The sequence below is a fragment of the Eptesicus fuscus genome, chromosome 12, assembly GCF_027574615.1.
Source record: "Eptesicus fuscus isolate TK198812 chromosome 12, DD_ASM_mEF_20220401, whole genome shotgun sequence".
In the NCBI taxonomy this organism is placed as follows: domain Eukaryota; kingdom Metazoa; phylum Chordata; class Mammalia; order Chiroptera; family Vespertilionidae; genus Eptesicus; species Eptesicus fuscus.
The window spans coordinates 18,169,611-18,195,389 of NC_072484.1; the positions used below are offsets into that span (position 1 = coordinate 18,169,611).

Consider the following 25,779-nt stretch of genomic DNA (forward strand, 5'->3'; position numbering starts at 1 on the left):
CAGTGGGCAGGTGGGTGTGGCGAGGCACACGTGGGTGGATGGGTGAGGCTATGCACAGGGTTGGGCGGGACTGCGAGTGCGGCTGGGCAGCGGGTGGGTGGGGTGCACGAAGGGTGGGCAGGGCTGTGAGCACAGCGAGGCGTGCACAGGTGAGCCGGGCCGTGCGATTTCGCACACTGGGCATCTAGTATGAATGAAAAAGAGGCACAGAAAACCAAGATTTAAAATTCAATGAGTAACAAGTGAGTGGTGTCCACCATACTACAAAGCATTTTGAATAAGGAGTGATTGGTGAACTGGGAAAAAACTAGGAACAGTAGAACTCAAAGGAAAACTGGAGGTAGAAGAGGCGTGGAAGAGATGGCATTTCTGCTGGATGCACAGCTGAAGCAAAGGTGTGGCAGTGGGAATGCAGACAATGTGTTCAGAGCATTCATTCTTCCATACGTCTGTGTCATTGATTTAAGTTCCTCTGAATGGAGTGATAGTGAGGCAAGTGGCATCCACAGTCAGTTGCCTGTTTGAGCCTTGGTTTCCTTATATGTAAGTAAGAAATGACTTTTAAGGCCCTTTCAATGGCAAAATACAACTCTAACAGCCCTTGTTTCACAAGATTTCTGGTTTTGATTTTTTTTTATGTCACACATATTTCTGTATAATTAAAAAGACTCCTGAATTACTATATCCATCTAAAACAGGGGTGGAGAACCTTTTTTCTGCCAAGTCCATTTGGATATTTATAACATCATTCGTGGGCCATACAAAATTATCAGCTTAAAATTCAGCCTGCAAGATTTGGTCAAACATTTAATTAACTCACCTCTAATGCCTTGTCAGGGCCAGGCCAAATGATATTGAGGGCCTATTCCACATCCCTAATCTGAAACTGTTCTCATATACCCTGAACCAAATGACTTAAACAAGAACCATTGGTTTATTGCTTATGAGTCTTGTTAGGGAGGAACAACAAACTAAGTTTACTATTTGGGGCATGAATATTAAACTGACAAAAGAAATATTAACAGGATGAAGGGTTTATTTTATATGCACATAAAGGGCATCACAGAAAAGAAATGAAAACCTCAAAAGTAATTAAGCTTGGGAGCTTATATACCACTTTAACAAATTGCAACAAATTACGGAGAAATGACTAGACAAAGGAAAGAGGGTTTGGGTTTCTAGGGGCAATATACTGTGGCAAATATATGGAGGGGGGAACTAATGGAAGATAAGGGTTATTTTAGTAAGCTTTGACTTTCTGTTTCTAGTAGTAGGAGTTGTTCTTCTCTTGGTATGGGAAAGCGAGAAGGGACACTTTCACAGAGGGAAATTTATGTCCTGCTTTTAGGAAGATGAGGGAGGGCAAAAAGCTCTTGTGTTTTTGCTTCTTCTTTATGGCCTTCAGCTTAAAGTAATTCCTATGCCAAAGTGGCATACTTTGAGGTGACATATTCAGTCTACAAGTCAGCTTGGTGGTCTGGATGGGCTCTGTCATTCTGGGCTCCCTCACTCATATATCTGTGATCAGCTAATGAGTTGCCTGGGGCTGGCTGGTGCACTGTCACCCCACTCTCACATCTGGTGCTTGACTGGCTATTGGCTTTGGCACTAGGTTTGACTGGGTCATAATGAAACAGGACAACCAATGTGTCCCGGCTGCCTGTCACTACTTGAGCCAATTAAGCAGAGACAGGGTTGAATCATGTATGAGTGTTTATTCCAATAATACAGACAGTATGGGAGAGCAGCAGGTCATCCTTGAAAATCTGCTCTGCACCCCCCTATAAGCCAGCTGCTTATATGGGGTACAGTGACAAAGATTACATGAGGAAGTAGGCAAAAAGGAATAAAATGGGTATAATGGTTACAGATGACAGACAATGCCAGCTGGGAATTTGCAAAGGGCTAGTGCCTCTAGTTTCTGCAACAAGGTTGTTAATCTTTCCATGATAATAGGCAGCTCTGGGATGAGGAAGATGTGCTGCATTTCCAGGTTAGCTCCATGGTCCCCAGCATACAATTCCCAGCCAGGCTAGAATGTGCTTTCTTTAATCAGAACAAAACAATCATGGTTAACAAAGCAAGATTAATATTTCTTTTTTTACATGCAATAATCGTTAATATTTCAAAAAATATTTAAAATATAATAATGTTGCATGTAGCAAACATTAGTAATTCAAGAAAAACGATTTTAAATATAATAATATTACATGCAATAAACATTAATATTTCAAGAAAAAAGATTTTAAATATAATAATATTACCAAAACTGTACTAACATAGTATAATATCACAAAAGTTGTAGGAAATATTAAAAATCTGCATATAACAGGATTACTTCTATTATATTTAAATTTTTTTTCTCTGGCTCTATTTTGTTCATCAGTTTATGTTGTTCATTATATTTCACAAATGAGTGAGATCCTGTGATATTTATCTTTCTCCTACTGACTTATTTCGCTTAGCATAATGCTCTCCAGGTCCACCCAGGCTGTTGCAAGTGGTAGGAGTTCCTTCTTTTTTACAGCAGTGTAGTATTCTGTTGTACAGATGTACCACAGTTTTCTAATCCACTCATCTGCTGATGGACACTTAGGCTGTTCCCAAATCTTAGCTATTGTAAATTGTGCTTCTATGAACTTAGAGGTGCATATATCCTTTCTGATTGGTGTTTCTGATTTCTTGGGATATATTCCCAGGAGTGGGATTACTGGGTCCAAGGGGAGTTCGATTTTTAATTTTTTGAGGAAACTACATACTGTTTTGCTCAGTGGCTGCACCAGTTTGCATTCCTACCAGCAGTGCATGAGAGTTCCTTTTTCTCCACATCCTCGACAGCACTTGTCATTTGTTAATTTGTTGACACAGCCATTCTGACAGGTGTGAGATGGTACCTCATTGTCATTTTGATTTGCATCTCTCAGATGATTAGTGACTTTGAGCATGTTTTCATATGTCTCTTGGTCTTCTGTATGTCCTCTTTCGAAAAGCGTCTATTTAAATTATTTGCCCATTTTTTTATTGGATTGTTTATCTTCATTTTGTTAAGTTGTATGAGTTCCCTGTAAATTTTGCAGATTAGACCCTTATCTCAAAAACTAGTAGACTTAATAAATGAATTTGTAGCAAGATACAAAATTAACACCCAGAAATCTATGGCTTTTTTTATACACCAATAATGAACTCACAAAAAGAGAAATTTAAAAAACAATCCCATTTACAATTGCATCAAAAAATTAAGATACCTAGGAATAAACTTATCTAAGGAGGTAAAAGACCTGTACTTGGAAAACTATAGGACGTTGAAAAAAGAGATGGAGGAAGACATAAACAAATGGAAGAATATACTGTGTTCATGGATTGATAGAATCAACATCATTAAAATGTCCAAACTACCCAAAACAATCTATAGATTCAATACAAACTCCATTAAAATGTCGATACTACCCAAAGCAATCTATAGATTCAATACAAACTCCAATGGAATATTTCACAGACCTAGAATAAACTCTCCAAAAATTCACATGGAATAAAAAAAGACCCTGAATAGCTACAGCAATCCTGAGAAAGGAGAACAAAGTTGGAGGGATCACAATACCAGATATCAAGCTATATTACAAAGCCTCTGTTCTCAAAACTGCCTGGTACTGGCAAAAGAACAGACATATAGACCAATGGAACAGAACAGAGAATCCAGAAATTGACCCAAGCCATTATGCTCAGTTAATATTTGATAAAGGAGGCAAGAGCATACAATGGAGTCAAGATAGTGTCTTCAATAAATGGTGTTGGGAAAATTGGACAGATCCATGCAAAAAAAATGAAACTAGACCACCAACTTATACCATACACAAATATAAACTCAAAATGAATAAAGGACTTAAATGTAAGATGGGAAACCATAAAAATCTTAGAAGAATCCATAGGCAGCAAAATATCAGACATATATCGTAACAATATCTTTATCAATACAGCTCCTAGGGCAATAGAAACTAAGGAGAAAATAAGCAAATGGGACTACATCAAAATAAAAAGCTTCTGCACAGCAAGAGAAACTATCAACAAAACAAGAAAGCCCACTGCATGGGAGAACATATTTGCCAAGATTAATATTTCTTATAATTATAGCTAGTCCTCAATATTCTATTTCTGCCCCTGACAACACCATCATTCAGCAGGCTAGTCTGGGCTTGCTCACATGACAGCAGCTGGAGCCCTGGAGCAAGCAAGGCCTTTTGAGGCCCAGAATGGGTAATAACAAAGTTAATTCTGCTGCATTCTATGGACAAGACCAAGTTACAAGGTCAACCATATTAAAGAGAAAGAGAAACAGAATCCCACACTGGACTGAGGCTTGCTGCAAAGGTGCCATTGCAAGGAAGATTTTATAATGTGAATGAAAAAGGGGCCACATACTAAACCCGACAAGCTCACAGGAAGCCTATATGGCAGGCCTTACAAACCCAAAGACCAAAAGTGTTGGTGGTGAAACAGCACCAGGTGAGACGGGACCTGAGTACATGAGTTCTGGCTAAGAAAGAATTCAGATTCAAGACTTAAACTATAAGGGAAAGTTTATTTAGAAAGTCACCGAGGTAGAATAAGTGAGCAGTAGAAGAAATAGGTTCAGAAAACAAGTTACAGAGGCAAAAGAAGGGCTCTTGGAGCTTAGGAGAGAGAAAGAGAAGGGTAAAGGTAAAGGTAACTCCCCTGGGTAGGGGGGAGGGGAACGAAAGGAGGACGGGAAAGGCACAGGCGTGCTCCCAGAGGGAGAGCAGCACTGGGTCCTCCATCTAAAGGGTATTTATCTGGAAGTCTCAGGGGAGAATCCCAATAGAATAGTCATCAGCTTTCCAGGTGTGTCCTTTCAGGGTCATGGTCTCTACTGCTTGGTTGGTGCCAGGGGAGGGGGTCATTCATTAGTCAGTGCAGATGGTCCTGAGGTCAGTGATGGCATCGCTCCTCTGGTTTTGCTGCTTCTCTGGGCCTGGAGCTGAAACACACCTGAGGCCTAGGTGTATTTAATTCAGATCAGAACTTCATTGACCTGGAGGCTTAATGTTTAAGGGCTATTCTCTGGTCCCCTTGTTCATTCCTCCTCTAAGGGGGTCTAACCCACATGACTAGCAACATGCCAGGGGAGGAAAGGTCAGGGGAGGGTTTGAACCCCATAATGAGCCATATGAGAAGTCAAGGTGTCTAAACCTCATGACCAGCATATGCTCTGGGAAGGACAGTCACCCTGGGAGTGAGGTCCCAGCCCAGTTTTTCCCAGTTGCTAGGTACCTGAGGCTTTCCACCCTGGTGACCTCTGTACCTGGGCTATCATTCTTGCTCTGCCCATGTCTGTCTAAGCACCTACCATAAAAGGAAGCACATAGGATGCTCTAACATTAAAATTCCTACTAAAAGTGTGTAATCATATCTTAGGACTATAGCTTCCTAGACAAAATCTATATCTCAGGTGAACCTGTCTACTGTCTATACCTTTGAAATGTCAGAGTAATCTCCATTTCCAGACCATCTCAGGGCACACCCACACACCAGAGCATGAGTTCACAGAATACCATCATGTTGTAAATGCTAATTTTAAACTATTTTGGGGTCCTCAGTTCCCCTGCCAAGAACTGGACTTCCTTGGATGCCAGGTTTTAGATGGAGAAGATATGAGAAGTTGTGGGTATATAAGAGAGTCTTTACTGTAGCCCCAGTAGCCATTGCTAACAAGGAGCTATCAGACAAAACTGTTCTTCATAGTAGTCCCATAAAGTAGGCAGCTGCACACGGGCTGTTCAATAATACATCTTTCTTACAAAGCAGCCTCCACTATAGGAGCTGTACAAACATAAGTAGCCCCACCAAGCAGCCGCTGTACGTACAGCAGTCTTACATAAAAGCAGCCTAGCCTTGGCTGGTCAGTAACACATCTGTATACTAACTTAGACCAAAGAGGCTTCTTGCCCAAATAGTGACATCAGTCTTTTGGGTTACAGAAGGGCACGCTTGCGTAGTACAGTAAGACTTCTGTGTCCTTGCTTTTGCACCTGCATCTGGGAAATTGGCCTTGGCCTTGAACATCCAGCATACTTGATTAGGGTTCCCACAACTATCTTGTACCCAGTATGTGTTTCTCCATTTTACTTTTTAAAAAATATATATTTTTATTGATTTCAGAGAGGAAGGGAGAGGGAGAAAGAGATAGAAACATCAGTGATGAGGGAGAATCATTGATTGGCTGCCTCCTGCACACCCCACAATGGGATCAAGCCCGCAACCCGTGCATGTGCCCTTGACCGGAATTGAACCTGGGACCCTTCAGTCTGCAGGCTGACACTCTATCCACTGAGCCCCCCGGCTAGGGCCATTTTACTTTTTATTCAATCCCAGAGATTTTCCTGCTTTGCTTTCTCCTGCCCCCTTAATCTACCACCAATGAATTTTGTGTATCCTTCTTTAAGTCTCCTCCTTGAGCCTGATGCATAAAATAAGCTGCAAAATTGTCATCCTCTGGAGCATTTTCTCAATTCCTTGAGGTTTTGCTTCTCGGCCATTGTTCTCAGTTTGGCTCAAATATGTAAATTCATAAAAATTCTCTACAGGTTTGGACATTTCTTAGGTCAACAATAACTATCTTTAAACTGCTCACACTTTGCTTTAGGTAAAGAGGCTTTCTCACTATTCCCAGAGCAGGACTCTTGTTTTCCCAACATTTGTTTAAGGTATTTTCTCTTCTCAGAAAGTCAGCCCCTTACCCATATTGGGGTTTGATTTCCATCCCTTCTGCAAGGCCCATCTTCAAAACTAATCCATCCATGAATTTTTTCCACATCACTTCAACTAACTGCGGTTTCTGACTCTGAAGAAGTTGAAATGCTGCCATAGACTCTACAAAGTCCATCAATTTTGAACTATTTGTGACCATAGGTATAGTTACATGCAATTGAAAGCAATCTTTTTTTCATCTTAGTTTATAAATGACTATTGTATAGGGTGATAGTTTCTATTAAATTGAATCTGGTGTCATTTCTTTATTCACTTTTGCTGTAAAAGAAAGCCTGCCTTCATAGCTGCCTGCCTCTGGTTTTGTAGCAAAATTACTATGCATGACTTTCGTGATTATCTTTACTTTACTCTGGAGTTCAGGTTTCACTCTCAGGCCCCAAAGAACACTTTTTTTTTTTCAAATTACTTTTGATTTTAATGTTTAGTATTTTAGAAGATCCTAAATTTACCTTTACATGTTTTGACTTAGAAAACATAAATGGGTTTGGATTTAATATCTATGATTTCTGTCGTTGATACTATTATGCGTTTGCTTGAAAACAAGGAGAACACTTACTTTTGTTTATTGGCTCACTTCATAGCTCCCGAATTCAACTTGAGTCCCATGGTATAAAGTACCCCAACAAGGAGATACTAAGTGCACTGTGTGATATAAAGCTTGAGGTCAGTGCTTCCAGCACACAGGAAAACAGATGAGTTTCTGAGATGTCAGTTGTATCATTTACTCCAATTTAAGTGTGCCAGGTTGCTGTTTATCAAGGTTTTTTAAAAGTCATGCTTGTGAGAAAGTAATCAATTTTATTCCTTGGAGGCTAGAGGGAAAATACATAGCTGTATATATATAGCTGATAGGGATATAGTCTTTTTTTCCCTGATAATGGTATTTCAAGATGACTCAAGTATTTCGTTGAGGTGCAGTGAACATTCTATTCCAGTGCTATCTCACTTTGAAATGAAGAAGCTAAGACTCAGGGAGTTTAAATCACAACTATTTGGCAGTAGTAAGATTGCTGAACATTAGAGAGAAAAAAGAATTCAACAATAAATGGATACCCAAATAAACTACATCAAAACAAGCAAACAAAACACACACACACGCACACACACACACACACGTACCTTATTGGTGACTGGGTCAATACTTCAATCTCATTTAGCACCATTTGGGTTTTTAACCCAGGCTTGGGATCTTTTCTTTCCCTTTCCATCACCATTCAATCTTTTTTATTGATTCTTCTTTTTTTTTTTTTTTTTTGGTGGGGGGGTAGGGAGGGTTGAGAAATATATATATATATCAAGTTGAGAAACAGCAATTGTCAGCCTCCCACACTCATCCCTAGGGATCTAACGTGCAACCCAGGCATGTACCCTGACCCTGACCGGGAATAGAACCTTTTTGTGTATGGGACAACACTCCAATCAACCGAGCCACACTGGCCAGGGCACCATTCAACCTTTTTAGGAAAATAGAAATGCCCTTTACTCATCCAAATGAATTTCTAAATTATGGGTTCTTAAACATTTTTGTGCCATGGATGGTTTTGGTTGTCTGGTGGAAACAACATTTTCAGAATAACATTTTTAAATGCATAAAATAAAATACATAAGATTAAAAAGAAAATTATAATGAAATACAATTATCAAGATATAAGAAAAACAATTTGTGATTGAGAACATGTAGTTATATTAAAATATAACACAAATAACATTTAGTGTCAGTCTAATGACTAGCATAATTTCAAAGTAATAATGATTTTAACAATCTGAGAAAGATGCAGCAATTCTAATTTGACATGAAAATATTTGTGATATTTAGAGGTGTCAAAATCTCTGATATTACTACAACAACTACCTTATTTTACTTAGAGGCTATTACAGAAATATATATTTTTTTCTCATCAAAGTTTATGGACCTTCTGACAAATTTGTAACTTTAGTGGCTCCCATGAGCACCCCCTCCCAGTGAGAGACACCTCCCACACTGATGTTAGATTTGCTGCCTTTGGCCAATGGGACATCAGTCACTGGGCATGCCCTGCAAGAAGGCTACCTTGCCAAACAAAGAAATTTCATATGGCCAGTGTGCCTCAGTGGTTGAGCATCAACCTTTGAACCAGGAGGTTACAGGTTTGGCATGCAGGAGGCAGCCAATCAGGAATCTCTCTCATCATTGATGTTTCTATCTCTTCCTCTCCCTTTCTCTCCAAAATCAATTAAAATATATTAAAAAATAGAAAACTGGTCTAAGCTTTTTTAGGATGAAAAAGAGAAAGTGGCAAAAGGCTTGCCAGTCATCCCAACTGAACCCACCTCCAGCCATTAGCCCCATACAGAAGTTGAGAAGGTGAGACCAGCAACCCAATAACAGTGAGAGATAATAAATGGTTCTCATTTTTAAGCCGCTAAATTTTGGACTTTTAGGTCAGGATACATAACTGATATGAACTCCTGAATTCTATTCACTGACCCTTTGGACTCTGCATTGAGACCCATGAGTGTTTTTCACTGTGAGTATTTCAAAGCTCCCACACTGTTTAAGAGATCACTAATCCCTCGCTCCTTTTAAGTGTGGGTGGCGGACTATTAGCATCCATAATCCCAGGAACCTGTTGAAAATGCAGCAGCTCATTCCAGATTTGCCGAATCAGAATCTGCAGTTTTACAAGATCCGCAGATGATTCCTATGGGTTAAAGTTTGCAAAGCACTTGAAAGTATGCATATTAAAGTTTGAGCCAACCCCTTATCTTATAATTAATCTTCCCTTTCAAAAACGTCTTTTTACTCTCCATTAGAAATATTCTCTGGCTTAGTGTCTGTTCCTCCCCACCTGGGATGAGCTGAAGCCCTACTGCCACGTCCCTATTCATAGGCACCAGGCGCGCTGTTTGGGGTCTACAGTGTCTGCGGGTCTGCGGTGGTCTCTGTGTCCAATGGCAACGCCACTGAAGGATGGGGTTTACAGGCACGTGTAGGCTGCTGGAAACACATTAACAAATGAGGAAGGAAATCTCCCAACCAACCAACCACCAAAACCCAGGCACAGAGAATCGCTTTGATGAGCAAACTAGAACCACGACGTTTGATTCGTGGTCTTTTAGAATTAGGCTCGTTCTGCCGAGTGTGGGGACCTCTGGTGTTGCGTGCGCTGAGGGCCCCGACCCACGCAGGTGACACCCTGGGGTGCCGGGTCACGCCCTGCTGGGTGGGAGGCCCAGGCAGTTTGTCCCCACGCGGCTCCCATATAAGGCGGACCCCGCCCCTGCCTGGGGCTGCATAGGCTCTGCGCCCGCCCCTTCCCCCGCTTCCAAGCAGTTCTGCGCATGCTCCGCTCGCTCCCAGGGCCTGCGCTCCGGGTTTTACCGCAGCCCCGCGGTCAATTCCGCGCCCGGCGGTCAAATCCGCGGCGCAAGGGAAGACTAATCGGGTTTTCAGAGCTCTAGGAACCCAAGGGACGCCGATGCTACGCTGGCCGCAGGGCTCTAGGGAAGCTGATGATAGAGTGATTTATTTTTATTTTTAGTCTGAGTGAGTCACATGTTTGTAGGCAACATCTCAGTGCATTCACCAACTCCTTGGAGTTGTTGCTGATTTTCAGTAAGGGAAAAGCCTCGGAGGCGCCCAGGATTTCAGACTGCAGGGCTCCCAAAGCTAGTGTTGGAGCTGGGCTCAAACCCTGGAGCCCAGCCGGCACTCCTTTCGGCCTCCATTATAGCGTGGCTTCTTGGAGGAGCAGCCCCTCGTTACCGGGCCCTCTTCCCTTCATTTGAACTAGGGCCGCAGCCAGCCAGCTCGGGGTGTCCCGGGATGTGAAATACTGGCGGGGAGCGGGAGGGGGGAGGGCAGATTATCCCCTTGTGGCCTCGTTAGGGGCTTGGGGGCCAAAGTGGATCTTGAGGGCTGAGCACTGTCAGCCACGGGGCCTGAAAGATGGGGTGTTTGGGGGTGTGTGTGTGTGGGGGACTGGGCTGTGGTGCTGAGCCTCCCAGAGCAGGGCAGCGGGAGGAAGGCAGAGCTGATGCCTCGGTTAAATATGAGCTGCAGGTAATCCTGTGGCTCCTAGGTGGACTCTTGGGTGTGTGAGTGAATGCACTGCACAAATGCATGCAGGACTTGCACGAATGTATTTACATTCTGGTGATGGCTGGGCGCAGGTGGGTGGGGTTTGGAGGACGAGGGGTGGGGAAGGGGAGGGGAGAAGGGGTAACTCACTAAAAAAAAAGGCTGGGTAGGACCTCACTTCTACTAGAGGCCCTAACACTTATAAAGAGAGGGTCATCCACACTCGTAAATCCCTTATAATTAAAACTAAACTACTAAATTGTGAATAAGTGTAAGAAAGTATAATTAAGATCTGGTTTCAGCCAAAATAGCAATTTTCGCCCGCATTAAAAACATCTAGGACCTTTTTAACTTTTAATTTCTCTGTATCCCTGAATGGCGGCGCCCGGAACACACAGAGCAGCAGAGAAGGGCCTGGAGGAGGTCCCCACTAGCAAGCTGCGACCGTCGCTGCGCCTCAGCTTCTTGCTCTCTGAATTGGATGAGCTGCCTCCTGCCCTGTGGGGCCAAGCCAGGTCCTTGTGAAAAGGCTGAAATACTGTTCCTGGAAATCTGTCCTCCAGGACTGTGGTCCTTGCTCTGGCCCTAGATTACTGCGACCACCTCCTTCTCCCCAGTTTTCCACGGGAGAAGGTCGGGGTTCCAGTTTTCCTGAAATCACTCTGCCCTGGTCGCCCTGGGGGACTCCAGGTCACTGCCCTGCGCGGGATCTTCCCGATTTCGCGACCTCAGGCGGCGGTGCCCGGGCCGCGCGGTCCCGCCCCTCCGCGCCTCCGGGCCGCCGCCAAGCCCGAGCCGGATCACGCGGGGCGGAGCTGCTCTGGGCATGCTCAGTGGCCGGGCAGGTGGGGCCGCCACGGGACGCCAGGTCCGGCCGGGAACCGAGGGGCGGGGGCCGAGAGGGAAGTGGGCGGGAGCGGCGGCCGGAGTCGCGAGAGCCGCCGGCGCCCGCGGGGAGCTGAGCAAGTGGGACCCCGCGCGGGCCGGGCCGGGATGAGCCATGGCATCGGTCAAGGTGGCCGTGAGGGTCCGGCCCCTGAATCGCAGGTGAGTGGGGGCGGTGCAGGCGGCTCCCCTCTGGACGCTCACCCCGAGGAAGTTGGTCTCCCACTCCCCTCCCAGGCCAGCCTGGGCTTAGTGTCAGGGGGCTGGTCCCTGGCCCGCCTGGCCCTGCTTGCGGCCTCTGGGGGCCTGGCACCCTTTATGCTTTGCTGTCCCCCTTCACGCTGCCCTGGAGGAGACCCTGGGGGTAAAGAGTTCACGTGGCCACGGAGAAGATGAACTTGAGGTTTGCTTGTTCCCCCTTTAAAAAAATGAAGTGATCACTTTCGTGAAGGTGAAAAATCCTTCAGGGGGCGTGCGAGTGGTCATGGGGCGCCACGAGCTGTCAGGCGAACTCTCCTCCAGTTCTGCCAACTCAGAAGTTCTTTAAGTGCTAACAATGATAACCTTTAAAAAAAAAAATCTCAAGAAATTATTTCGATTCCCTGAATAGGAGCCCTACCTTTTAATCAGTAATTTGCAGTTTACTTCAGATTAACAAGTGCATGAGAAAACTTTAACACAGTTTTGACTCCTGTAGGAGAAACACACACACACACACACACAAAGGACACTTAAGTACACGTGTTTGAAATATGCTGGCATTAACAGAGGGGGAGAGTTACAAGCACAATTGATCTTCTATATTTCTACAAAGTCATGCTTTTCAGAATGACTTGACTCTTAATTGATGGAAAAATAATCTGGACTTGCTTTTCAGTGACCTCTTCATAATCTGTTTAGAAAGATGCATTAGAAGAGTTACTTTTAAAATTGTTTTAACTTTAAAGAATGAAGTAGGCCTAAATGGTGTTTCCTCCCAGTTGACTGGCACAGTTGACCAAGGCCATTCGTTTTTAATTGGCTCTCAGTCAAGTTGTTGGACATTTGACTTTCCATAAGGTCTTCCCCTTTCATCGTATTGATTTGTGGAGGTCATTGTTTGGTAGTTCTGACAGGTGATTGGGGCACCAGATCATAAAATCAGAACCTTCTTTGACTCACCTGAATCTCTGTTTCTGTTGGCAAATAGCGACTTTTATTATAATTTGTAACTATTGGGAACCAGTACTTTTGTGATTTTCAAGTTATTTCTAAGTTTTTTAGGGAAGGAGGGAGTTTGACCTTTCTGTAAGTTCTAAGAGAATATGTATGTTTCTATATATATATGCAGTCATATAAGACAAACAGACCCTAAAGGCATTTAGATGATTTAAAAGATTTTTATTTGTTCTGGATTTACATGTAGTATATAGTCTCCTTCTTTGGAATGATATGAGCACCTGCTAGATTGGTTCGAGTAATTTTAGAAAGCATTTATTAAGCACCCACCACATGCACAGCATTGTGTTGGGTGCTGTCTGGGGGCCAAGGTGTTGAGGCCTGATCAGTGCCTTCTAGGAGTTCTGTCTGGTGAGGGCTATCTAGGGGGGACTGCAAGTGCAGTGCCTTGCTGTTGTAGGCCTGGAGCCCAGGCTTACGGAGGGATGGCAGGAAACATGTCCAAAAGTCATGTGCTTGAAGGACGTAAGTTGAAGTGATGATATTTGTGCTGTCAGCAGAGAACTCTGGTAGTGACATCAAGATTGGGATAAAAGGTAAGGAAGCAGGGGTTCAGGCCAGAGGTGGATATCGGAAGGCTGGATAGATACATCAAGACATTTAGTGTTCGCCCTGGCTGGTGCACTCAATGGTTAGAGCATCAGCCTGTTCACCAAAGGGTTGCGCGTTGGATTTCTGGTCAAGAGCACATACCTGGGTTGCAGGTTCCATCCCTGGCCCTGTTTGGGACGAGTGCAGGAGGCAACCAATTTATGTCTCTTTCTATGTTTCTTTCTCTCCTCTCTCTCCCCCTCCTCCCTCTCTCTTTCCCCCCTCCCCTCCACCCTCTCTAAAAATCAGTGGAAAAAATATACATGTCCTGGGGTGAGGGTGAGGATTAACAACAAAAAAAAGACATTTACTGGTAGAATTGACAGGATTTGGCAGCTTCTTGGGTGGGAAGGAGGGGAAAAGGGAAGAACATAGCCATTAACTGAGGTTTGATGATCAAGGAAGCAGAAGAGGTTTGGGAAGGTGGGCAGCGAGGTTGGCATGTTCTCTGTTGGATATGTAAAGTTACATGAGATACAGTAAGTATCAAGTACAAGCACAGTGTCCAGCACAGAGTGCTGCCTACGTGTTGACCCTGTTTTTTATCTGGAATGTGGTAAAGACATCCATTTCTCTACTGGTCTTTAGCAGAGAGACTCATGGGTTTAGGTCTCAGATGATCTGAGGATTGACATTTGGAAGTCTTGCACATAGGTGACATTTTTTGTTGTTGTTGGTTAATCCTCACCGGAGGATATGTTTTCATTGATTTTTAGAGAGAGTGGAAGGGAGGGAGGGAGGGAGTGAGAGAGAGAGAGAGAGAGAGAGATCTATTAGTTGCCTCCCGCAGGATGGAACCTGCAACCATTGTATGTGCCCTTGACCAGGAATCCAACCCACAGCCCTTGGGTGCGTGGGCTGGTGCTCTAACCACTGAACACACCATCCAGGGATTAGATGACATTTTAAGAATGCTATAGTGAGAAGAAAAGGGAACCAGAATTGGACACTGGGATTTGCTCCTCTTTAGGATTCCAGGGGGGAATAGGCTCACCCCTCATGGAGGACCAGCACAGCCAATTGTCATAGCAGGGAAAAAAGTGTCTCCTGGAGGAGGTGGTTATTGATGTCAGATGTCGCCAGGATGGTGCTCTGATGATTGGAGGAAGATAACATCCTTGGTCTTGAAGAGAAGGGCATTGATTATCTTTCAAAGAGCTTTATCAAGGAGAGATAATGATCCAGAAGTTGGTAGTGAAATGGAAAGATATATGCAAGTGGCCAACCAGAAGTACTAGACCTAACTCCTAAGGAAAGACATACAAATTATAATAGCAGTAAGAAACCATTTTTTACCAGTGAGATTGGTGACTGTAATCAGAACATCAAGTGCTGGTGAAGGAGTGGTGATAGACGCATAAAGGTTAAAACCTTGAAAACTTGCATATTGGAAAATTTGATAGTAATTGTCAGATTAGAATTTAATGAACCCTTTGATCAGGCATTTTTATTTCTAAGAATTTATTTTATGGATTATATTCCTGCCTACCAAGGTGTATGTGTAAGGATGTTTGTAACAGAAAACCATTAATGACCTAAATCCGTAGTCGGCAAACTGCGGCTCGCGAGCCACATGTGGCTCTTTGGCCCCTTGAGTGTGGCTCTTCCGCAAAATACCACGGCCTGGGCGAGTCTATTTTGAAGAAGTGGTGTTAGAAGAAGTTTAAGTTTAAAAAATTTGGCTCTCAAAAGAAATTTTGATTGTTGTACTGTTGATATTTGGCTCTGTTGACTAATGAGTTTGCCGACCACTGACCTAAATGTACAAAGATGGGGGATTTAAGTTATGGCCTATTCCTTTGATGGAATGATATAAAGTTCTTATAAAAGAATGTTTTCATCTTAAATGAATTCCAGGATAGGGGATTAAGTGAGAAAAGCAAGAGATTCACATATACTACAATAGAGTTTTATGAATGTGTGTTAAAAAATATACACATATATGCACACACACATGCTATGTCTGTGTGGAATCTATCTATCTATCTATCTATCTATCTATCTATCTATCTATCTATCTATCTATCTATCTAAAACCCTGATATGCAAATAGACCGACTAGAGGAACAACCGAACAAATGAACAACTGGTCGCTATGACATGCGCTGTCCACCAGGGGAGTGTGCGCGGAACATGTTGGGCGTCAGCTGCAGCGGGATGGTGGAGCAGGTGAGCGGGGGTGCCAGACCAGGCCTCTAGTGGTTACTGAAAATTCTTTGCTCCTGTGCGCTGCGGTCCTGCCTGGCACTTGCACCCGCTGCTGGTGCTGGAGTTGCCACTCGCACCCACTGCCGGCACCAGCCTGATCGCTTGGTGCCATCAGCAGGTATGAGCGGTGGCTGCAGGTCCCTATCACCCCTTAGGGCTTCTCCATCTTCCCCTGCTCCTGAGTGGCGATTGGGTTAGCAGCTGCCACTTGCACCCGCTGACGGTACTGGCTCTGCTTGCACCTGCTGCTGGTGCCAGCCTCAATTGCTCCGTGTCATCAGCGGGTGCAAGCAGGGCCGGCGCCATCAGTGCATGGGAGCAGTGGCGGCAGGAGTGGGTCTGCCGGTAGACAGGGGACCAGGGGCTGTGGCGGGAAGGGCTGGGTGGGGGCGTGGAGGATGGGCTGAGACCTGCCCCCTTGCCCACTGCAGCCTTGCGGCCCACAGTTCCTTGCAAGGTGCACACATTTGTGCACTGGGCCCCTAGTCATTTCATAAGAAGTCTAACAGTGGTAACTCCTCAAGAGGAGGATTGATGAAGAATTTGTTAGGTGAAGATAGAAAGCTTTTCTTTTTCTCTTTTTACAATTTAAATTTTTACTTTGCTCAGGAATCGTTTTACAATTAATAATTAATAAATTGTTTATATAATTTTTAAAAGTTACCTAAAAAGTCATTGGCACTGGAGAAAAAAATTTTAGCTGGTTGTTTGGGAGGATTGAAGAAAGTTGATCAACGTTTATTTTCTCCCCATTTTATTGAGATATAATTGACATATAGCATTGTGTAAGTTTAAGGTGTGCAGCATAATGATTTGACTTACATATATTGTGAAATGATTGCTACTATAAGTTTAGTTATCATCCATCATCTATCTATATAAAACCCTAATATGCAAATTGACAGCCGGGCAGAAAGACCAGTCGCTATGATGCACACTGACCACCAGGGGGGCAGATGTTCAATGCAGAAGCTGCCCCCAGCCCACAGGCCCCAGGGCCCCCCACTCTCCCAACACCCTGCTGGTCACCCCACAGAGGGAGGCGACCGGTGGCGGTGGCAGGAGGCAGGGCCAGCGAGTGGGTGGTGCCAGGCCAGCCAAGGTGAGTGTGAGCGGGCCCCCCCAACCCCCGATTGCCCTGCCAGTCACCCCACAGATTGGCCCTGATTGTGGCCAGGCCTAGGGACTCTACTGTGCATGGATTTCGTGCACCGGAACTCTAGTCTCATATAATTTAAAAAAAAACTGTTTTTTTTTTTTTTTTTTTTTGGTCTGGTGAGAACTCTTAGGGTTTACTCTTTTAACAACTTCAGATATACCATATGGCAGTGTTATCTATGATCATGTTGAACATTGACATCCCCAATATTTAATTATTTTATAACTGGAAGCTTGTACCTTTTGACCACCTTCATCCAATTCCTCCACCCTCTGGACTTTCTTTTTATAGTTGAATAATATTCCAGTGTGTGTGTGTGTGTGTGTGTGTGTGTGTGTGTGTGTGTTTCGATTACAGTTTTTTTAGCCATTCATCTGTTGATGGACACATAGGTTGTTTTCCATGTCTTATAAATACTGCTGCTGTGAACATAGGGGTGCATATATAAATTTTTTAATGTTAATTTTTAGAAGAGAGGAGCTTCAGGCAAAGAGGAAGCAACCAACAGAAAGGAAAGGCCTGGAGTGATTGGAAAGTGAGGGCAGCTATTGCAGCCAGGCTCTTAAAGGATGGGCGCGAGGTGGGAAGATACTGAGTTTCTGAGCTAGGAGCCTTGGCAGTAAACAGTCCTTCTTGTAAGGGACACCTGATGTTTGCTAAGAAGTGATGAATTTGCTTTTATTACTTTGTGGCTTTTGGTTATGTGGCAGAGTATTAGTTTCACATTCCAAAGAGCCATTGTGTTGCATCACATAATAGCAGCTACCTTTATTGAGAATTTGCTCTGTGCCAGAGGTACAAAATCTAATACTTGCAACAGGCTTAGCAGGGAGATGCTATTATTGTCATACCATTTTACAGATTGGGAAACATAGTTAATTGTTCAAAGTCAGTTTCTTGGGCTAGTCATAGCTCTGCTTTTTAAAATGAGTAAAACATTAGCAGAAATGTGATCATCCATAACTTTTATGGGCAAAAGTTTAACATTTATGTATTATCTGTATACCTTTTTCTTTGTGATTTCTCCCATTGTTTTTATGACTAGTCTTTTTAATGATCATTTTCTATAATTTTATAACATACTAGAGGCCCGGTGCTCAAAATTTGTGCATGGGGGCGGTCCCCTCAGCCCAGCCTGCACCCTCTCCAATCCGGGACCCCTCAGGGGATATCCGATTGCCGGTTTAGGCCCGATCCCCGGGATTGGGCCTAAACCGGCAGTCGGACATCCCTCTTACAATCCAGGACCGCTGGCTCCTAACTGCTCACCCGCCTGCCTACCTGATCGCCCCCAGATGCCCCCGCCCCCCACTGGCCTGGTCGTCTCCAACTGCCCCCACCCCGCCCGCTGGCCTCGTCGCCCCCAACTGCCCCCCTCTGCTGGCCTGATAACCCCCAACTGCCCCTCCTCCACCAACCTGGTTGCCCCCAACTGTTTACCCCCCCACTGGCCTGGTAGCCCCCAACTGCCCCCCCACCAGCCTAGTCACCCCCAACTGCTCCCCCTGCCGGCCTGGTTGCCCCACACAGCCTGCTCAGTTGTTTGGTCATCACTCACTAGCCCCCCTGCCAACCTGGTTGCCCCATGCAGCCTGCTGTTCAGTTGTTTGGTTGTCCCTCACTAACCCCCCTGCCTGCCTTGTTGCCCCACGCAGCCTGCTGTTTGGTCGTCCATCCGGTTTCGGTCGTGACGGCCCCTGGCTTTTTATATATTAAGATAATTTGTTTCCCTCTGATGAGACAACAAAATAATAATTTGGTAACTAATTTCCCCATTTTCTGTTGGGTTCACTTGCTATTTTTTTTTCCCCCCATGGAAACACTAATTGATCTTCAGGGCCCTATTCCAATGATCTGCCAGTATTCACAGGGTCAGGATCTGAGGGCAGCCTGCCTGGGTTCCAATTTTGACTGTCATTTATGAACTGGGTAAATTTGAGCAAGTAACTTAATTGTTGTAAGCTCAGTTTTTGCATCTGTAAAATGCTGATAATAATTGTATATACCTCATAGGTTATGAGAAGAGATCTTTTTTCAAATAGTTTTTACTATAACTCACAATAACAAATATTTTAAATTGAAACTCTGTAGATAATGTAAAATATTCATGGGTTGTTTCACGCAACTTACTCTTATATTTTCTATTCTATCCTATTCTATTCTGTCTCCTTTAAAAAAAATGCTATTTCTAGATCTACTAAGTTGACTTCAAGATCCATTAAGGGGCTGCAGCTGGCAGTGTGAAAAACACTGTCATGAGGTTCAAATGAGGTGATACATGCGGATAAAGCTCTCCACATGCTGACATCTGGCAAGGGCTCACTATTGATTGGTTATTTTTATTACTGTTGTTTTTACAATTTAATTTCTGTAACTTTATTTAATAACAAGTATTTATAAATGGTTTACCAAAAAAATATATTTACTGAGTACTGGCAAGGGGCCATGTGGTAGTTTTGTAACGTGCTTTCTTATCTGATCAGGCATGTCCTCCCCATTCCTTCCATTTTCTGACTGTTCTCGCCTCTCCTCCTGATGAGCCTCTCAGGTGGAATTTAGTGTCACGTCTACCAAGTTAAAAAGAGAAGGAAAACCTCAGTAGTATTTTGACTGGGAGTGATATGCTTAGGATGTACTGAAGTCTTCCCATTTTAAGAGCAGCTAGTATCAGCAGAAATAGTTCATGTTTGTCTCTTAAGTCTGTGACGATGGCGACGGATGTCACTTATACTAAGGATGGGAGATCTCTGTTGAGGTGCTGGCTGCACCTGGCATCAAACTCATTTCTTAAAAAATATATTTTTATTGATCTCAGAGAGGAAGAGAGAGGGAGAGATAGAGACATCAGTGATGAGAGAGAATCATCGATTTGCTGCCTCCTGCATGCCCCCCACTGGGCTGGACCTGTGCCCTGACCAGGCCTGATTCATAGGATGACACTCAACCACTGAACCAAGCCAGCAGGGCTACCATGCTTATTTCTTTATGTTGGCAACTTCGTTTCCTCCTCCCACTAACTGACTGACTGAATGAGGGCTTTTTATCCCCGTTTTACAGAGCGAATCAGAGACCCCTCAGATAGTAAGTAATACTGGCTGAGCTGGCTCCAGTTCCCTCTAGAGCCCCTTGTATGGGGACTTGTTGCCGGGGAAGCTCACTGATGACAAACCCTTGGCCTCAAGGGATTGCTGTCTAGTTGCACGGAAGGCACAGACACCAGCACACAAACAACTGTAGAATCTGTGTGTATTTGAAGTGGAGCCTGGGAGTGAAGGAGGGGGAACCCCCAGGCTTCCATTGGCGTCTTAGAGGAGAGGGTGGAGTTTGAATTGAGCCCTGAAGGTATATTACTAGCTAACATTTAGATGGTAGATGTATCATGCCAGATGCTCTTTGAAAGGTGTCACTGTCACCCCATTCTACAGATGAGGTTCAAGGGCTCACCGGCTAAAACAACCTGCTCCACATCCCACAGCCAGGTGTCTGTGGAGCCAGGGTTTGAACCCAAGTCTCTCGTACTCCAACTTCTAAAGCCCCTCCATATCTAGAGGATTGGTTGAGAAGAAGGCAGGGATGGCTGGTGGTAGGGTTGAGTGCAGTTACCAGAGTTTTTAGATTTACTGCAGCTTTTTGTAAGAATTAGTTGAGAGGAAAGTAGGAGGGTGTTGTGAGATCTTTTTTTTTGCCAAGCTTGGGAGTTTGTTGGTGGCACTTGTTGACTGCCCTTGTGGTAATGGAGGGATTAAAGGAAGAAGAGAGCTGACCCCTGTTCGCCTGTGTAAAGTTTGACTCCCATGTAAAATCTTTCCATTTTGTAGAATGACCCTCAATTTGGGTTTCTCTGATGTTGTATAATGATTAAATTGAAGTTATACAAATTTGATAAGAACACCACATAAGTAATATTGTGCTCTTTTCCCTCATATCATTTCAGGGGTTACATGACATCAACATGTCTTATTACTGGTGATGTTGGCCTTCATCACATGGTTAAGGTGGTGTCTGCTGAGTTTCTCTTTTGTAATGTTACGTATTTTTCCTCTTTGTAATTAATAAATATCTTGGGGAGACATTTGCAGGAAGTTTTTGACTTTAGTTTGTAAGAGAATTTTTCTCCCATGGAGATTAATTTAAAACATCTGACTTTTAGTGAGAAAGGATTTTCATTTTATTTAAAATGAAGGCCATCTGTGTTTTGGAGGGCTGATGGTGATTATACAAGGACTATTTACTTCAAACATGACCCAGAGTACGAGGTTTCTCAGCCAATGCATGCTGATATTTTCTACTCTCTACTATTCTATATAATAAAACCCTAATAATTGACCGAACAGTGGAACGACCAGTTGCGGTGACACGCACTGACCACCAGGGGGCAGACACTCAACACAGGTGCTGCCCCCTGGTGGTCAGTGCACTCCACTGGGGGAGCGCTGCTCAGCCAGAAGCTGGACTCATGGCTGGCAAGCACAGCGGTGGTGGTGGGAGCCTCTTCCACTTCCATGGCAGTGTTAAGGACCCCTCAGGGGATTGCGCCTAAGCCGGCAGGCAGACATCCCCCTGGACTGCGAGAGGGAGCAGGCTGTGCTGAGGGACCGCCCCTCCTCCCCTGCAGTGCACCCATGTCATGCACCAGACCTCTAGTTTTATTAAAAAAGAAAAGATGGTTGTTACCCACTAAATTGATTTTATGATCTGTAGTTTGAAAAACCCTAGTGTACTGAAGTTACTATCCAGAGCAGAAGTTAGTAAAATCTGATTTTGTTACATGAAAGAAGGCTGAAATTAGGTTGCCTTTAGAGTGAGTCCCAAGCCTCTTGGGAGCTTGTAGGTAGGGAGTGGGGACTCAGGAAAAGCTTTGAATGTGAATTTTAACCTTTTAAGAGTCAGGATTCTGAACCCACCATGGGATATTCACTCTCATGAGCTTTCATTCTTGAGCCCTTTTGGCCTCATGGTTTATCAGCTGGTTGCACCTGCTGGTTCTTATTTTAAGGCTTCTATTAATAAGAATCTAAGCCATCACAGTGGTTCTGCTTGGAGATTCTGCTTGGGGCACAGGTAAATCACTCTCTGAGGTCTAAGTAGGACTTAAAAGTTCCCCAGGGAGTTTTCAAGATAAAATGATTCAAGGTGATAGAGACTATCTCAAAAGTGAAAAAAGTTGCATGATCCCTATTCTCTAGTAGCTCATGATCTCGTGTGAGCAACGGGAACAAAGAGACCCTTGCAGGTTCTCAAAGTAATAATGGTGTACTCCAGGCACGGCAGGTGGAGATGGGGAGGTGTTGATAGGAGCTCCTACTGAGGACTTCTGAGGATATCACAACTGAGGGCAGGACTCTGCAGAATGCGTCAGCCAAGCAGACAAGTTGAGTAATAGCATTTTAAACAGAAAGGGTATAAAGGCCCCAAACTGTAGAGTATGATTAGGGAACTGCAAAGTACAGTATTATGACATGGCTGAACTTCAGATGGCTGATGAGAGTGGAGGCTGGAGAAGTGGGAGGTTCAGATTATGGTGTTGTCAGGTTTGACCAGTTGTGAAGTTTCAACTTGATTATTTTTTTCCTCTCCATTTTTCTAAAAATGATTTAACTTTAAACTGATTCTGTAAGAAATGGAAGTCAGTTCATAAATGGGTTAACATGATGAGATTTGTGTATTCGAAAGCCAGGGAGTGAGACAGCTGCCAGACCTATTTGGGAGGTCATCAGATATAACTGGTCAAACAGGAGCCTGAACTAGTCATTGCAGTTAGAGTGGATCCACTTTTCCACTCACCTATTCAGGCTCCAGCCAGCCAGCAAGTCAGTGATCTATCCACCCACTACCATCTTCATTGCCCACTCACCCCTTCCCACCCACTCACTCATCCACTCATTCATCCAACTACCAACCTACTCAGACAACCAACCACTTGTCCAATCACACAAACCCCATCACTCACCCACCTACCAACCCAACCAATAATCCATTCGTCATTTATTAAGCTCCTGCTCTGTCCTAGACTCCTGTGGCAGGTGCATGGGATACTGTGGTGACCAAGGCCAGCACATTCCAGCTCTTCCAGAGCGTGTGATCTAGTTGGGGAGGCAGACATGAAAATCCCACAAATGGGTGTTTATTTAGAGGCTGACGAAAGTGCTGTGGGAAAAAAGGAAAAAGCTTCTATAGAAACCTATGATAGAGGGACTTGGGTAGGGAGAAGGCCCCAGGAAATTTGCCTGGAGGAAGGACAGCCAAGCTAAATCTTGAAGGTTTCAAGAGATATTTAAGAGTTAATAGTTTAAGACTGACAAGATGGTGGTGGTGGGGGAAGGAGTGGGTGACAACTCCTGGGTGGCTGGGGGATGGGATGGATAACACTGTCTTTGGCCAATTTTTAAATAACCCAGAATGTAAGTATTCACCACATCAGAACGTGCTGGATAGACCATGGGAGGAATTGGTGTGGAGTCACGGTCTTGTGATGGTCCTGGCTCTTTCTCATTTGATGGTTCCCTCAAATCTGTTTCTTTTCTTTCTTAGCTGAGAGAGTGGGAACTGACCCCTGGTAACCTCTTCTTTCCATATTTTATAACAGACCATTAACTGGACATTAGTCTATTGATAGAAAGAGTTGATGGATTATTTGCGCAGTGTTTAAACGTTGCCAGGTATATGCCAGGCCTTTTACTAGACCAGCAGTTCACAAAGTGTTTGCTTTTGGGGACCCCTATATTTTTCAAAATTATTGAGGCGCCCCAAAAGCTATTACTTTTGTGGGTTATATCAATATACTATATTATCACATTAGAATTAAAACTAAAAAACTTTAAACATCGGAGTCCGTAAGCATACCTTCCCTTAGTCATCAGAATGATTTGTCATCACAGTCCTGTAGCCTCTGGAAAACTCCCTGTGCAGTCATGAGAGAGTGAGAGTGAAAAAGGCAGATGATATCCTGGTTTCATTATGAGAATAGTTTGACCTTGCACATGTCCCTATACCCCTGAAACCTTTAAAAGCCGCTGGGGACACATGTTGAGAATACAGTGATGCATAAGTCAGGCACAGTCCTCGCCTCTGTTGGACCAGGATTTGGGGTGCTGCGGACACCTGTGGTGGGAGTTGGGACTAGAAAGAGTTCATTATGGCTGCCTGTTAGACTGCCTTCGCTAGAATGATGCCCCAGCAGTTTGCTTTCTCTGTGTGGCTTCAGTGTGATGTGATTTTATCCACTTATTTCTTTTCAGAGGCATTCATAGCTGTTCTCAAGTCCCTTTCCTGTGTGGCTTATGGAAGTTAAGGGTCTCCTTTCTTTGGACTCCTGTTGGAGAGCTTCCTATTGCAGGTGTTGAACTGGGTTTGTCAAGCTTTGGAAATGCAAATAGAGCCTGGAAACACGCAGGGGGCTCAGAGGAAGGGTCAGTTTTGCAGGAGAATGGAGGCAGAATTAAAAGCATGACTAATCATGAAAGAACAAGAACAGAAAGGCGACACTTGAGAGGTGAGGACTTGAGTGAAACAAGTAGAACTGCTCATTTGATGTCATCTTGTTATCTCAAGATGAGGCCTCTGGCCTTAGACAGTGAGTGCCATTACATTATGTGCTGGCTCCCGCCCCTCCTCCTCATCTTCTTTGAAAGGAGGTCCAAATTAGAGGTGTAAGGATTATGCCAGGTGCAACTGGAGACTTCCTTCGACCTCATATGGCTGTCTGAGGAGCCGGCCTGTGTTATTGTGCAGAGACTGATCAGTTGAGCCACAGAAAGGAGGCCAGACTGTTTTGCTCTGTCTCTGTCTTATTGCAAAAAGCATGATGACATCAGAGGACTTTCTTACCTCAGGCCCTTTTGGCTTGATGACAAGATCATTTCTTTTATTTCTGCCTGAAATTTTGGTAGTGTGCTCAATTTCAAGGAATCTGGGATGGATGAATTCTTGAGTGTTAAGAACCTGCTGATAGTGCCTCTGCATTACAGCTCTGGGCAATAGCAGCTTCATTCTCCAAAGGGCCTCAGAGGGGAAAATACTGGCAAAGAGTCCCAGGGATTGTAAATTAGGGAGGGGTAGCCCACACTGAAAAGACAGAAAGATATGAGAGAGAAAGCCCCTCACTGGTGGTTTCTGTAATAAATCCTAAATAAGAAATTGGAAGACCTGAACAAATCAAACAAACCTTGTTTGCTCCTAGCTGGGTTAAGTCATCCTTTATTTTGTTAATATTAAGCTTGATTAGTTTCATCACCTCAGCCAGCATCCTCATTGCTTTCTCTCCCTTAGAGACCATGGGTGGGAGGAGAAAACACAACTCAACAGAAAGTACATGAAGTTTGAGAAGTGACAATCAGATCCTTTAAATTTGTTGCCAGTTAGTCATTTAAAAAAATTTTTTTTTTTCCTGTTAAATGCATAATCCCTTCTCTGAAATCTCTGGAATTCCTAGGTAGGTCCCAACTCCAGGGCCTGAGGAGCCAGGTGGGGTGCAGCCGACCCCAGTGGGCTGGGTGGGACGGTGGCAGGAAGTCACCCCTGCTGTCCTGTGGAATGGGACACAGGAGTGCCCTGTCCTTCCATATTTCCAGAGAATCAGAAATCCAGATTTTTATGTAAAATCCTCTGATTGTTAAAACACTGATAACGAATTAAAGAGTTTTAGAACACAGAATGCAACAGTCCTAGCCCTGGATGCCATTGTAAAACTTCCAGTTTAGAATGAATGTTTAAAAATCTTTCTCCTTCATTTGCTTTATTTAAAACTTTGCATCAGACCATTTCCCCATACCACTCTCCTACAGTATTAGTGTTTTTGGTATTTTTGGGAGGTAATATCTTTGAGTACCTTTTGCTCATTTCATAGTTGTGCCCCCAGCATCCTTGAATTTCATTG

At 44.0% G+C, this 25,779-nt stretch overlaps 1 protein-coding gene across 1 annotated transcript in view; it reads left to right on the top strand.

Annotated features, from left to right (window-relative positions):
* The first annotated feature begins 11,706 nt into the window (after window positions 1–11,706).
* The window catches only part of KIF16B (kinesin family member 16B), a 277,225-nt gene continuing 263,152 nt past the window's right edge, over window positions 11,707–25,779 (top strand). The window contains exon 1 of the mRNA XM_028144837.2: window positions 11,707–11,890. Coding sequence (XP_028000638.2) covers window positions 11,844–11,890 — 47 coding nt within the window. The 5' untranslated portion in view covers window positions 11,707–11,843. The remainder of the gene's footprint in view (window positions 11,891–25,779) is intronic.